This window comes from Ursus arctos, unplaced genomic scaffold (assembly GCF_023065955.2).
Source record: "Ursus arctos isolate Adak ecotype North America unplaced genomic scaffold, UrsArc2.0 scaffold_1, whole genome shotgun sequence".
Taxonomy (NCBI): domain Eukaryota; kingdom Metazoa; phylum Chordata; class Mammalia; order Carnivora; family Ursidae; genus Ursus; species Ursus arctos.
This window is the reverse complement of record NW_026622763.1, coordinates 103,211,819-103,227,431: the sequence shown is the minus strand read 5'-3', so window position 1 is coordinate 103,227,431 and position 15,613 is coordinate 103,211,819. Positions and strand designations below refer to the sequence as shown.

At 49.5% G+C, this 15,613-nt stretch overlaps 1 protein-coding gene across 5 annotated transcripts in view; it reads right to left on the bottom strand.

Moving 5' to 3' along the window:
- The window catches only part of SPP2 (secreted phosphoprotein 2), a 28,240-nt gene extending 19,487 nt beyond the window's left edge, over window positions 1–8,753 (bottom strand). For 2 of the 5 annotated variants that reach the window (XM_057305757.1, XM_057305745.1), the window contains exons 1-2: window positions 2,664–3,587; window positions 2,438–2,562 (exon numbers count right to left, since the gene is read on the bottom strand). In XM_057305757.1, the coding sequence (XP_057161740.1) occupies window positions 2,438–2,562; window positions 2,664–2,745 (207 nt within the window). In that variant the 5' untranslated portion in view covers window positions 2,746–3,587. Of the gene's footprint in view, window positions 1–2,437; window positions 2,563–2,663; window positions 3,593–8,389 lie in introns of those variants that run through there. The other 3 variants (XM_026491639.4, XM_057305753.1, XM_026491641.4) reach the window with 3 other exon arrangements.
- Between the last annotated feature and the right edge of the window lie 6,860 nt (window positions 8,754–15,613).

The window sequence follows — 15,613 nt, the reverse complement described above, 5'->3', positions numbered from 1 at the left end:
TCTGTCCTCTTCTCTTCCTCATCCCGGCACAAGGCTCATGTCCTCCACCTTTCCTTTTCCCTGTGCCCCTGAGGAAAGAATCTGAGGGAGCCCAGTGTCCACGTCAGAGCAAGGAAACCAACACTGACGAAGTCACATTGTCTTGTCCTTTCCTGTCTTAAACTTGGAGCCCAAGAGATAAGTCATTTAAAATCAATTGCAAGAGTACTTGATCCAGGTCCATTGGTAAAACCCAGTGGTTCTTAACCCTGACTGCACGTGAGAGCAACCAGAAGAACATCGAAGAACATGGCCCCCACCCCTGCAGACCGAGACCTTATGAGTCAACCATCTCTCCTGGGCGTCGGGAGCTCCAGCTCCCAGGGATGCTGACGTGTAACAGGGTCCAGGGCCACTGGGTTCAGGAAGCAAACCCAGGAATAAAGGAGCAGAGCCCGGCTCTCCACCCTAAGTCCACTGACCAGCACCCCGAAACTCCTGCACATGACTGAACCACTTATTTCCTTCGGACATATTCCTGGAAGTGAAGCTGTGAGATGAAAATTTGTAAATCTTTGCTATATTTATTGTTTCACACGCTTAGTCATTAGAAAAGGCTGATGAGAAGCTAGAACAGGCAGATTTCCAGAAAGAAGAGCAGCATACAGAGGCGGAGAGGCGTCTCCCGTGAGTGAACTCACCAAGGATCACACGCACGCATACGTAACCATGTTGTCTGGCAGGCACACGCGTGTCCGGGCTCAGGTGTCTGATACAAGACGGTGCCCGTGCCAGAAAGTGCCCTGGGGGGCGATGCCTCCTGCGGGCCCATCTCCACAGGCCACATTTCCACGGGGTCCCTCAGGACCTGTTCTCACGCTCTTGTTCACTTAATTAACCACTACCTTTCTTCCTCAGTGAGTATCAGCTACCTTACAGGTGCATTTAAAGCGTTCATCTGAGAGCCCAGCGAGAGGACTCTGATCCCCTCACACCACAAGTGGATTTCATTAAATGCAAAAGATGGAAGCCGATACAGCCAGTGTGCAAAAAGCGGGTTCTTTATTCTGATCCTACCAGAAGGAATTCACCCTTGGCAGCTGACATATCTCCCAGGGCTCCCAAACCACGACATCAGGGCCAAGAACCCCACTCTGGCCGTGACAGCCTGCTCCTAGGCTGGGCCCCTAGCTAAAACACAGCCCATGATCTCCATGACCTGTGGCCCAATTAGAAAAGCCACCCTGGGTGACTCAGTCAGTTGAGCATCTGACTCTTGGTTTAGGCTCGGGTCATGATCCCAGGGTCGTGAGATGGAGCCCTGCAGCGGGCTCTAAGCTCAGAGGGAAGTCTGCTTGAGGATTCTCTCTCTCCCTTCCTTTTGCTCTTCCCCCTGCTCGCTCTCCCTCTCAAATAAATACATCTTTAAAAAGAAAAGGAAAAGACAAATGAGACAAGTTAATTAATTTCCCAGGAATCTGGAAATGAGAAAGTGAGCCAGTTTCTGAACAAGGGTCGAGATGAGTGTGCTGTGTTTCTGGAGATGAGAGCTAGGAAGCCGTGAGCCTGGCACTCTTCACAGCAGGAAAGGGAGCAAGCTCAGTGGGAGCTAAGGTGGTGCCTGGGCCGGAGGGGAGAGGCCAGTGGCAGCAGAGAGAAAGCGGTGGCCTTCCGTCCCTACATAGGCGTCTCTGCTCCGGCCCCCGTGGCCTGGCTGCACAGAGCTGTCATTGGTAGGACCTGTGACTTTACAGAACCTCTCCCACGTCCTATCTTAGCACCCACTAGCCTGGAGAAATTTCTGTTCCTACCACACCTGGACCGTAAGCAAGCCCCGAAATCCCCTGCAGACGGGGGTGGGGGGTGGGGGTTGGGGGGGTGACTCCCTGCCCAGGCTCCTCATTTCCTTTGAAGCAGATTTCTGCATTTCTTTCTTCGCCAATCACAGACCAAGTCATTGGAAGCCAAGAAAATTCACATTTTCCCCATTTCCCCAAGCTAACAGGAAACAGACCATTACCAAATCGACAAAGGAAGGTGGGATTTGGGGACTTAAAAGCCGGAATTTTTTGCCTCTGAGTATGAAGAGCAGGACTGCTGAAATCCAAAAAGCCTCGTTTCTAATAAACGAGCAGCTCTTACTAAAACATCTCAAGAGGAAACATGGGGGCCTTGGCTACGGAAGCAGGACGCACGCAGGGCAACATCTGGAAGAGAGAAGCCAGGCCAGGGGGAAGACGCTCCAGGAGAACCCTGCGTCCAAAGTGGCTTGGAGGGTCTTAGGACAGTAACTGTTATTAAATTCTTTCTCTGTCCAGAAACAGTACGAAAGAGAGGATTAGCTACTATCTCTTTAAAACGGAAAAATGTTTAAAGCGTGCCCAAGAGACAATCAATCAATCAATAACAGAAAGCAGTAGATTTAAAGAGGCATCAGGAGGATGGAATACGTACTTACCCTTTTTAAGGAGCTTCTGAATGCCCGGAACAGATACGGGCTCAGGGACTGGGAATTCACTTTTGCCACAGACGCACGGAGGGCTTCCCTCAAGGAGGACGAGTCATAGTCGTACACCGGGAAACCTGGAGCCAAAAGCACACGGGGACACAGTGAGACAAGGCACAGGGGCCAGCACGGCGTCACAGCCTCAGGGGCAGGGGGCCCGTGTCTCCGAGTCCCTTACCTGCGCAAGGCAGATAATTCACTCCCAGCACGAACACGGTCAGTACCGTCATCACCATCTTCTCCGTTCTGGGAAGAGTCATTTTAGTTCAGAGGCTGCGAGATCGTTCCTATGCGTTTGGGGGTGACCAGTCCAGCTGAAGGCAGCTCTTTATCAACTGGGGCCTGGCTTGCTCTCTCTGACCGGGGCAGTCTGCCGCTTAAACAAACAATTGATCCTGGGGTCAGTATCCACTGCTGGCTCTTCCTATGGAAAAGTTCCAGTTTGAGGCTACTTTTGAAGTTCTGACCTCAGGATGGGACTCTAGCCCAGGGCGCAAGACAGCAAGAGGCTCGGGACTCTGTGTGCGCTGTTTGTTTTTCTCTATTTTAATTACATCCACATGTACCGCTTGTTTCTCTTCATTTTAATGGCATTTTTTAGAAGGGAGGGGAGATGTAATCTTATTTTCAGCAAAACCGTGAATTTTAGATTTGTCTGTTCAGTTCTCTCCTGTGTTCCTAAAGATCTTGTAGTTGACTGTGTATAGAAACTATGTGGTTATTTCAAGATGTTTCTGGAAATCCTGACCGTAAAGGAGAGGACCTAACTAGGTCACCCAAGTACACGTGCCGTGTGCGTAGCTTCCTGTCGACCAGTCTTCTCTGCTAGTGGACGTTTTTGTCCTTCACCTGGATGGTAAGGCATTGGCATGTTGATGATTCTCACGTGCTGTAAGAGCCCAGCGTAGCTGGGGAATATGAAAAAGGGGAGATACTTTATAGTAAACCGTGTGTGTTACAAGCAGGTGGCTGTGTTCTCATCCTTCGAGTTCATTCAGGAGAAGCTGTATTGTGCTGTGGCTCAGAAAGACCTAGCCTGGCATCTTGGCTCCACACTCATCAAGTGTCTGCCCTTGGGCACGGTGCTTAATGCCTCAACTTCCTCATCTGTAAAATGGGCATAAATAGTAACATATAAAGGGTGTTATTAATCGGAGTTCTCCAGAGAAACAGAAACAACAGGGTGTTTAGAGAGACAGAGAGAGGGAGACAGAGACAGAGAGAGAGTTGTGTTAAGGAATGGGCTTACACCTGGTGGAAGATGGCACATCTAGAATCTGCAAGGTGGGCCGGCAGGCAGGAGACCCAAAGAGGGCTGCAGCACAATGCAAAGGCAGTCTGCTGGCACAACTCCTTCCTGCTCAGGGGAGGTCAGTTTCTGTCTATTGATGCCTTCAACTGATTGGATGAGGCCCACTCACGTTATAGAGACTATCTGTTTTACTCAAAGTCAGTTGATTAAAAAAGTTAATCTCATTTGAGAATATCTTTGGAGAAACAGCCAGGAAAATGTTGGACCTAGTATCTGGGCACCACAGCCAAGCTGAGTCATAAAATTGGCCATCACATAAGAATTAAATCACTAACACTTGGCAGAGCCCTTGACCAATTAATTGCTCAATAAATGGTAACTGCTAGCTGAAATGGAATTCAATACATACTTTCTCGCATCTGTTATGTATAAGGCGACGGGTCCAGAGAACAGCTTACATGAACGAATGATCTAGCTCAGCCTCTTACACAGGCAACTATGAGCGCCAGCAAGGGAAGCATCCAAAGGATGCACCCCTCCTGACCTCACTCCCAGGTGGGTGTGTGTCTGAACTGGGCGTTGACAGAAGCGGAAGCACCCACAGGGGAGGAGGGGACCAAGGCCAGGGAGACAGAGCAGGAAGGAGAGCTCTGGGGAGGGGACTGCGGCCATTGACCAGGGACATGGTGTGGGGCAGGATGTTGGTCAGAGGCAGTCCAGCCGTTGTTACCCGCAGGAAGGACGAGGAGGAGACCATGGGTCGACTCACCAGCACCGCTGTGCCCTGCCCGAAGTGTGGGATCAAGTATGAAATTAATGCTACCATGTGCAGCAACTCGGTGAATCAAAATATTGTCTCTGTTTTGCCTGCCCTCTGCACAAAGGGTCAAAGTCATGCTTCTGATGACTTCACAGCCTGGCCGGATCAGGGATATTTACTGCTCTGATCCCAAAGATATTCTTTCTACAGGCCTTCCTCATCATCACGTTGTCACAAAGGTTATTCAAAATCCCTGGATGATCTCAGGGTCCGAATGTCCATTTACCCCATGCAACACTTCTGGGTCCAGTAGCTTCTGGCCTTATCTGGGGCCACCCGCCTTCCCTCTCTAGGCTCCAGTCATACAGTTGTCCTTGCAGTTCCTCGGGGACACAAAACAAGTTCCATCCCACAGCCTTTCCCTGATCCCTTCTCACAAACAGTGATGACATTCCTCTTGCTCCCCCACGTCAGCTCCTTCCCATCATGCGGGCATCGGCTTAACTAGCACCTCCTCAGAGAACTTTCCTGAGCACCCCCCGCATCATCTCCGCTTCCCCCCTTCCCACCACTCATCACAATGCCTGGTGGTCTCGCTTGCTTGCTTGTTATTGTCCTTCACCTCTAGGAGACCACGGTCTCCGCGAGGCAGGGAGCGTGCCCTGTCTCGTTTGTTCGACACCACATCCCAGACAGGAGCACACACGGTCTCTCTGAACCTTAATCCGGGTCTTCCCGTTTGGAGCCTGCACGAATTTCTGGGGTGCCAAAGGTACACAAGGCCGTACGCTCAGAGATTTGTAATTCTCCTACTAGCGGTACCATCTGTCTCCGAACTCCAAGGCCTCGTTACATGAGCAATACCAATAAAAGTAATTGCAAAAGAATAGAGGAGATTAAGGAGACAACAATAAACTAATGTGGCCAGCGCAGGGCTGTTGATTTGGTCTGTCGCTGGCTGGGGCGGGATAGATCGTTGCAGGGCTGGATCCCCGTGGCTGAAATATACAACGCACGGGGCGGGCAGAGCACGTGCGGGTTGGTGCTCAGAAGCGATGATCTAAAACTGCATCACGGCTGCTAAATAAACCCCGAATAGTATATATAAGCCATATGTTGAAATCCAGGCCATAATGATGTTGGTGTTTTGTTTCGTTTTGTTTTGCCTATCTGCAGAAAGGCATACAGCATTAATTCCAGCAGCTTTCTGCTCTTCCAATAAAAAGTACTTAGGTGAACTATTAAAAGTGATGTGGCAGTAAGTGAAGAAGCTTGCATAGATTTTTTTTTTTTTTTTACATAGCCCCTGGACATTTGTATTTATCACAGGAAGCTTAACGAGCAATTGGGAAAAGTTTGGGAAAAGACGAGTGGACATCCATATCACAGACTATCATCTTTATCCTTTCTCTTGAGATTGTTTCTTTCATTCTTCATCTCTCTAGTAATATTACACTTCAGAAAAATCATGAAGTTTAGAGCAAATGTAAGCCAAATGTTCATCTGGTCCGTAAATGACAAATTTTGCCTCTATCTTGCAATTTCGTGTAAGAACATGGTTTCTCAACCCCTGAACGCCACTGTCAAGATGTACCTTGATTACCTATGGTCACAACATTTCCAGGACCACAGCATTTCCATGTCCTGGAAATTATTGTAATATTTTAATTATGGCTTCCTATAAATTTTCACTTATTTTGTTTTGGTGGGATGTGTCCTATGAAAGTTTTTTTTTGTTTGTTTTATATCCTACTCAACTTGTTTTTGGTTTCTACTAGTGTCATCTTTAGAAAGTCTTCAGGTTAAAGTCATAATTGTTTACCTATATGTTATAATTTCCTGTTTTACATTTTAATTATTTAATTCATTTGGAATGAATTTTGATAAAAGTTGTGAAGTAATGATTTAACAACTTTTTTTGTATAAAACCCCTCGTATCTAGGGTGTACAGTCACTTCTATTTCTTAACCAAACCATGACAGATAAGAGGATGTGCTTCACCAAAACAAAGGAATTAGCTAAGCACAAGGAAGGTTCAGTTTGAATCAGCTTCAACTTCATCTGACCAGAAATTCAAAACCAGATTAAGGGACAGTTAAGTTTATATTTCATATTAAAAAAAAAAAAAAAGGTGTGATGATAGGCAGCCCAAAGCTTTTTTGGAGATTCCACAATTATCAGGGACCTGGACTTCTTCAGGATATCCTATCATTATGGTCCAAAATGGCAGCCAGAGCTCCAGCCATCACATTCTCTTCCATGTAGCTTGAAGAAGGAAAGAGAAAGATGAGCCTCTTCTCCTTCAGGACACTTTCCAAAGGTCACACACAACATTGCTGCTTACATCTCATTGGCCAAAAATAAGTTACCAAGAGATTTATGCTCCACAGTAGACAGGTGACGAGAATCTCCAGGAAGACAATTATGCAGGAGGCTAGAAGGCCACCCTTGAATAGAGAAAAGATAATAGTAATAAAGAATTAAATAAAGATAAAGAATACTGGGATTCAGACCCTTCGTGTAGACTTTGGAGTTGCATTTCTGATTAGTACAGAGAAAATTAAGCAAACGTTTTTAAATGACACATTGCTATTTCCAGGAAAAATAAACATTTGCTCAGAAAAGGATTCACTTAGGAAAACTTTGGTTACAGTGTGGTAACCAACATCATCCCCCAAACCACAGTAGCTTCAACAATCGAATCTTATCTTTGCCTAATGCTACACACTCACTGCCAGTTGAAAAAGGGACTCTCGTCATCACAGTCACAAAAGGACCCGGACTGATGGAGCAACCATCTTCTGGAACGTGGGTGATTAGCTATGCCAGATGCAAAGAGAGCCCTGGAGAATTTCACATCAGTAATGAAATGCTCTGCGGCTTGTTGGCCAGATCTGTCGCATGACCCCGCCTCACCTCAGAAGCCCACCCTGAAGGTAGACTCCCGAATACTTGACATAGAGCAACAGTGGCAACGACAAAAGGATATGCCACGTTGCTGTGAAAAATAGATATGGTCATGATCCCATGAGCACTGAACGTGACGGCTGGGAGTTTGGCAGCAGCTCTGGGAAGTGTTTCCCGCGTGGAGGTGGGGGTGGGGATGGGGCATTAAAAAAAGGAACCCTCATCTTCCACAGTAGGAAGTCACAGGAATCAAACCATCCACAAATAGCAGCATAAGCCTATTATTTAGAAATATGAACGTAAAAAAGCAGAACAAACAGGCAAAAGACTTCCGAGGGTTTGTCTCCATTCTTCGTTAGGCACAGACTGTTATTTTCCACTCTCAGCCTCGCGGCGCTTTTTGGCTTTTTAAAATATGTCAAATATTATTTTGGAAGGGAAAGAAATTAAATTTCAAATTTCGAGAGTGGGAGGAAATGCCTCAAATATTTGATAGCAATCGTCTCTTTATCTGTTGAACGCACAACACCACATGTCATCCTCTCAGGAACAAAAGCGAGGAACACAATGAGAAGCCTTATGGGTGTCTTTGCCCCTCGACTCCGGGTGCTCAGATCTGGAACAAATCCTGTGTCTGTTTCCATTTCCACAAGCAGCAAATAAGCAGCATTGGAGAGCAAAGCAAACTGCAGAACTCAACAGCCCCCAAAGGAAGGGTAATTTGCAGACTTTTATACTTCCAGTCACCGTGTCTAATCCCGTGCTCACCCCTGGAAGCACAACAGCGTTTCTAAGAGACAGGAATCCAGAGAATTCTAAAACAACACTCTTCCCTTTTAAAAATGTAAATCAATGGACGTTTGCGGGCTCCACCACTGAATGCACGCCAAGGATTTATCGAAAAGCTTCCTTGATGCTTCCAAATTCTTGGGATTGCTTTGTGCCGTCCTGCAATTAACAAGAGATACTGAATGTTTTTTCCTACCTGGTACGTTAAGGCTACTTTCAGACCAGTCATTTCTCAAGCATAGGCTTGTCTGAAGAACATGGGGAGCGGGAGCTCTTTGGGGGCCAGCTTCGCTCTGTCCTCCTCCAGGCTTCTGGAAGGGCAGCCAGCCCCTGGGGACTGAGGCTGCTCAGCTCTTTTCATTGACTCACATAGATGTGAATAACGGTGAGAGTCTGGCATCTTGTCGCCAGACGGCCTGCGCAGCCCTGTCTTCCTTCGGACAACCGTGAGGAAGGTGATGGTGGAAAAGACGCGAGGTAAGGGAATAAAGAATCCATAAAGCCATCTCAGGACAGTGTCCTGCTTCTCAAGCCCAACTTCTTGCTGCCTAATCCTATGACGCCCGTTGGAAACCGAGAATTCCCTCTAGTTCCCTGCAGGAGTCTCATCGCTTTCCCTCCTCCCAGGCAGATGGAGATCCTGGGCCAACTAGGGAGAAGGTCATGTTCTCAAAGAGACAAAAACAAAGTCATGAATAATTTCCAACGTGTTCCCCTGGTTTTGTGCAGTCGCTTGGAAGTTTGCCATGTGCCAGGGCCCTGCCGAGCACACACATCCCACAACCACACGCTGAAGGACACTGATGCCACCCCCTTCGGGCAGGCAAGATGGCAGGGCCCAGATGTAGGGCTAATGGTAGAGTTCAGTGTGTTGTCCTGCCATCTTCTGCCAGGCACACTTTTCATGGCCCTGGGGACACCATGGGAGGCTTGGGGTCATCTACTGGTAGAGCCACAACATGGTAAGTAAAGGCTCAACAGGAATTGTTGGGACTTTCTCCTTCGTTTGACTAAAACCTCCTTCCTGGCCTTCGTCCTGGCCAAGCACTCGCCCTCCCAGACTCGGCTCAGACCCCAGCTGCCTGCACAGTTCACGGCAACTCCTTCTTGCTGCTCTGCCCATGGGCCCTGGGGTGGGTCCCTGGGACTTCCTTGTGATCGTGCCTTTCACATCCTGTTAGGATCTTGAATTCTCTCATCTGTCTCCTTAGAGTGTGAGTCCTTTGAAGGAAGTGATGGAGTCATTTATTTCAAGTAATTGAAGGGGCGCCTGGGTGGCTCAGTCGGTTAAACGTCTGCGTTCGGCTCAGGTCATGATCTCAGGGTCCTGAGATCGAGCCCCACATCAGGTTCTCTGCTCAGCAGAGCTTCTGCTTCTCTCTCTCTCTCTGACCCTCCTCCCCGCTTGTTCTCTCTTTCTCCCACTCTCTCTCTGTCTCAAGTAATTTAAAAAGTGATTGTTGAATGAATGAGTGCATGAATGAATGAGTGCATGCATGAATGAATGCACACATGAATGAATGCACACGAGTTCAGATGAGGAAGCCAGAATTTCATGACCTGCCCCAGCTCACATAACTATTTATGCCAGAACAGATCTAAAAGTTATGTCTCCTAACTTCTGAGCCAAGGCTTTTCCCACCATCCTGTTCCGCACCTGGAATGTTTTCCCTCTTCAGGAGTCCCCTCTATGATTTAGCTAACACTATGGGAGAAACTAGTTTAACCACTTGAAAGGGAATAGAGCAAAGATTAAAGAACGCAGACGGGAAAAAAAACTACAAATCAGAAGAAGAAAAAGGAGAACATACAAAAATGAGAGAAAAGAAGAGAGATGGTCACCAAAACCATGGCTTCCATCAGCAACACACAGCAGTGATCCCGGGATGCGGTTTGTCTCATGGAAGCACCAACACGGCCTGGGACTCACGATGTTCTCGTGCTTCGTTTCTCCACATCTTGACACCAAAGTCCAAGAAACATGCAGAATGACTAAAATAGAATCAGTGTAATTAACGTCAAGAATTCTGGAAGTCTGTGATTTCACCCAGCTGGGGATGGGCATGGAAGCTGGGAGAAGACCCACCACTCCCGTGTCAGAGATGAAGGGCAGCTTGTTAGTGACAGCAGCAGTCAGGGGATCAGGGAGGCTCGTGTTGGTTACCTGAGCCTGGGTCCCCCCGGGCGACAGGAGAAGAGCCAGATTCTACCCACACACACAGTCAACTGTGCTACAGGAGAAGATCCCTGCTCCTTGAGAACCCAGAACTTTCCTAGCAGGCAGTAGGGTGCCAACACTCTCCTCCAGACGGAAATGATACCTTCCTATCAGAAAGTTGGCACGCCCGTCCTTGGTTTTGAAGAGAGACCTTGTCTCGATCTTCCAAGGCTCTTCATCATATGAAAACCCTTGAATAAAGAGTCAGCAACAAAGATAGATGTGCAGAAACATGGGAAACCAGCGACGATGGCCTCTCAGCAAACACCCGACGTAGGCATTTGCTCACCTACTGAACACTCCCAGCAGTCATGCAGCAGGCACTGCGCTGCTCGCCGGTTATACTCTGGGAAGCAAACCTGATGTGGTTTCTGACCTCGGGGAGCTTACACTTAAGGGGGGAAGATTCATCTCCCCAAGATTCCATAAGTACATGCCAAATGATGATAGTGACGAGGAACATCAGAGGAGGCTTGGGGGCCCCATAGAGGCAGTGCATGGGGTGCTATGAAAGTGAGTCTGAGCTTGGGGTGAGGGCTGAAGGCTGAGCTGGAACCCGTAAGGCAAGGAAGAGAGTCCCAGGCAGAAGGGGTAGAAAGAACACGCGCCCAGGCAGCAGGAAGCGGGGTCACCTCCGAGTAGGGGAATCACACAGCTTCCCCACCACAGTTCTATTGTCCCAGACTCACTGTTCAGAGCATCGCTGCCCCTCTCCCGGGTGCCCTGGAGGAACCGAGGGGCCAGAGCTCGGGGAAGGGGGGGTGTCAGGTGAGCTGAAAATGTAAATAGGACCGGAGCACGCAGAGCCTTGCAGTCTCTGTGAATAACCAAAGTCATTATCCCCAGAGCACCAAGAAGCTATTGAAGGGTTTTAAACAAGAGTGTTGCATGATCAGGTTTTCGCATTGAAGAGGGCACTTCGGCTCAGATGCAGAGTCTAGAGGAAGTGAACAGGGAGGGTCAGAGTCGATTGCTGTGGCTGGAACGAGGGTAGTAGCCGTGGAGAAGGAGAGAGTAGTTAGATTTCAGAGACATTTAGGGGTACAGTTGCCAGGGTACAGAGGGCACCACGGAGGACCCCAGGATTTCCATCTGGCACGGCTGGTGGAAACATTGGACAGTGTGAGCAGAGAGGCAGAGAGGCCATTGGATAAGCAGGCATGGAGCCCAGGTGGGAGACCCGGGCGGAAGTTATGAAGTCGACACCATGTAGACAGTAACTGAGGTCATAAGCGTGAACGAGAGTCCTCAGGGTGGCATGAGGAGAGCACCCAGGACAGAGCCCTAAGAAAGCCATCATTAATGGATAAGTAGTTTGGAAGGGTTTCCAGAGGCAACTGGGAAGGTGCCATCAGAGGTTTGAAGAAAACCCACCGACTGTGGTTTCCAGAGGAGAAGAAGGAAGTTGGAAGTCATCACCACTGTCGCATCTGCTGAGAAGCGAGGTAAGAGGACTGAGAAACACCGTTGTTTGTGAAGGCACTGGACTCACTGGTGATCTAGGCGAGGGGTGTTCCGTGTGGAAGGAGGGCTGATGCATGAGTGGGACGGAAGGAAAGGGAGGCCATGAATACAGGGACATCTGTGACAACCCAGACTAAAAAGAAAGGGACAGAAGGCCAATGGAAAGATGGGGAGCAGGGGCTTGGCGTTTTGAGGCTAGGGAAGGTTGGAGCAGAAGGAGATACTTCCAGTGGGAGATAGTCACTTGAGAAAGGAAGAGGTTAAATAAAAGTGGGTTCCTTGGTTCCTGAGATGCAAGGAGGGGAGCAGGTGGCGTCTGACACGCAGGAGGAAGGACTGACTTCGAAAAGACGAAGGACAAGGCCCGGGTGGCAGTGGAAAGGAGGAGAAAACCCCGGGTCTGGGTATAGGGAGGTCTCTAAATCTGGAGGAGGAAGGTTGAGTGAGCACCCATGGGGATGGGGCAGTAGCGTGCAAGGCTGTTTGCCAAGAAAGAGACAGGGGAGGGGAAGCCAGAGCTGGTGCGGGTGGTGGAGGTCTGGCGTGGCCGCTGCAGAGAGAGGGGAGCAAGGGAAGCAAGGAGGTTCAGACGGAGTGTGAGTGTGCACGCACACACGCACACGCATGCACACATCCGCAGGACGCGACCCAGTCTCCACGGGGTGACAAATCCAGCCAGCTAGACCTCCTTCCTCCTGCCCACTTGCCAGCCTGATGTCTGTTCCCGAACTATCCCTCACCAGGATCGTCCCGGCGACGCGGGGTGGCCTGATGAACCCAGCAAGAATGTCTGCTCCTCAGAGGGCTGGGGGAGCCAGCCAGGGGGAGGGAAACTGCCGACACTCATCACTCCACACCTGTCCTTCATCCCTGTCACATCTACAAAAATGAATTCAAAACAACCGAAATGACCAAGAAGAGAAGGCCCGCCAGTGTTCTGACCAAAGCGGTTGCTACTATCGATTATCCGGGGAGTGGCAGATCCCAAGTGTTTCAGAGAGCGGGGAGCCCAGGTCATGCATGGTTCAGCTCAGCCTCTCCTTTTCCTACCCTCTCAGCCATGGGTCGTCCTTACTCTTTGAGAAAGTGAAATACGGGAGAATGAACCCAGGGGCCCTGGATCCAGAGGCAGGCAGTGCACGCTCCACGCAGGTGAATTTATCTTCCCTTCTCCGAGCGTTAAATGCTCCATCCAAGTCAGATGCACTTCGTTCTGAAAATGAAAGCCTCCTCTCTTTTTATAGGGGCAGAAACGGTGTCCTTCACTTACAGAAAGATCTGAAAAGGAAAGCTCACAAAAAGAAGGGACTTAAACCCAGAATTCTGGCGCCGGACCTCAGAGTGCTGTCAGGAGCAAGAGGAAATTGTTCTCCTGACCTGGAAACAACCCTCACTTGGAATGAGTTTCCTGCTTCCGAGGACAGTAGGCTCAGAGCCTGGGGCTTCGAGGGCTGGCGGGCAGGTGGGTAGAGAGGGGGGTGTTCTGCTGATGGTGTCAGCCCTGGGCTGTCCCTGGGGAGGGGGCAGGCAGAGAAATCTGCAGGGAAGGGGGGTGGTTGCTGAAGTTGCCCCAGGGTGTCTTCAGTTCTGGGTCACTGAAGGCACACGGCTCAGAGGAAAGCATCCATGAACCACCTAATCTGCCTAAAGAAAACTGACAGCAGGGCTTGAAAGGAAAGCATTTCTGGAATAATCCGAGAGTGCTGCAGCTTCTGCTGAGCAGACTGAAGAAAAAGCAGAGAGCCTGGGGGGCCGGGTGAGGGGAGGGCTTCATTTTGCAGTGGGAGCTTTATCCAGAAGCCCTCTCCATCAACCTGGAAAAAAAGAGCGGGTTCTCTTTTATCTGTCACACATCTCAGAAAAACTAACTAGACCTCAGAGCCATTTGTCAGCGCTGACATGAGAGGGGAGAGGAAGCTTGGAGGGACGGGGAGGGGAGCAGGAAACCAGGACAGAACACCTCGCCCTTAACCGTGCACCAAGCCAGAGAGTCCTGGCCGTCCTGGCGAGTCAGGGCTCGGACGCGCTGCTCCTTCTTCGGGACTTTCCTTAAAAGCACTAAGGCAGGCTGAGAGCGTACAATTTCTGTCCATGCGACGTTACTGCAAACACTATTCCCCCACCTCAAAACCCAGAAAAAAAAAAAGGCTACTAATACTTTTAATTTGGGAGCTATGTCCTTTTTTTGCTTATTTTAAAAATAAAAACGAAGCCTCTGCTATGTGAAGAATGCACCTTGGGGCCGAGGTGAGAAGGAGCGGTTGAAGATGTGCCTCAAGGCCCCCATCCACCCGGGCCCCGAGACCCTGCAGGAAGGCCCCGACCTCTTTACCTGTACAGGTACGGGTCCCTGGAGCCATTCAGTTTTCATTTTCCCTGGCGAAAATCTTTCCTGAGGGCGAATGTAACAGGATAACCAAATGGTCAAACATTTGCCCAGAACACAGAAGTTAAGCCGAGTTAATAAACGACAGGCAGAGACAATAGCTAACATTATGTGGGTACGGACTGTTTGCCAGGCACTGGGCTCAGCAAATTTCAGAGTCGGGATTTGAACCCAGGCAAGCTGGTTCAAGTCTGTGCTCTTAACCACCCACCTGCACATAATTCCCTCTACCTCAAACATTCCTCCCTGAATTAATGCTCTTTAGCCCTTAGCACGTTCCAGGGCATATCTTCCTGCTCCCCAGACCTGGGTTGGGTCCCCTTTCTATCTGCGCCCGGGGAGTCCTGTACTGAAGTTTCCATCATAGTGCGAGACTCAGGACTGAAATGCCGTTGGACTTGCTTCTTCCTATAGATGGCGAGGTCTCTGACGTCAGGGTTGGAATTATAACCAGCAGTGCAAGGCACACGAAGTATGTGTCTGAATCCTCGGGTTAATGAAACGATGGAAAAGACCAGGTTTTTGTCCTAAGAGAGCTGCTATTCCAGTGGGGAACAGATCGTTGTACCATGACCATGAATGACACCTGCAGACAGGCTGCGGTCAAGCCAGGTTCCAAACCCACATGGGGAAGGACCGGTGACCTCTGCCCAGGGAAACCAGGAAAGAACTGGATGGTGTTTAATTAGGGATGAGTAATATTTTAACCAGCCAAGAAGGGAGAAGAGACAACGTGAATGAAGAAACCTCAGGGCACGTTGGAGAACAGGGAAGAATAGTCCAATTCAATGACACACATCCCTAACAGGGCTCCCTCAATAGCCCAGCATTGTCTAGGTACAGTGACTAGAACAAGCCAGTAGGACAAAGTCTCTTCACTCCAGAACTTCCCAGAGAGGAAGGAGGAAGACACAACAACAGATCATGATGAGAACTGATAACCACAACCTCCCGACCAGGATTCCAGACCAGAAATGGAGTACAAGTGTGCCGAGGGCTGATCCTCCAGGCTGGGTGGCTAGGTGGGGGCCTGGCCAGGGCCTGTGGCCCCCTGAAGTCCTCATCGAGCACCCAGGGGACCCCCAGACACTTCTCTTCTACACCCGGGCCATGAATTTGAAGAGTCAGGAAGCTCTGGGAGCAGAAGATCAAGGCAGGCTTTCTGGAGGAGGTGATTCCCGCGTTGGGCACTAGCAGTAAAGTAAGAGCTCACCAGAAGGGCAGGTGGGAGACACTTTGGGCAAAGGAACAGCTGAAAGTGGTGACCACAGAGATGCTAAATTCACTGAGCAGTTTACCAAGGGCCAGCCAGCCCTGAGACCCTCCCAAGCTACCTCGTTTAATCCTCCCAA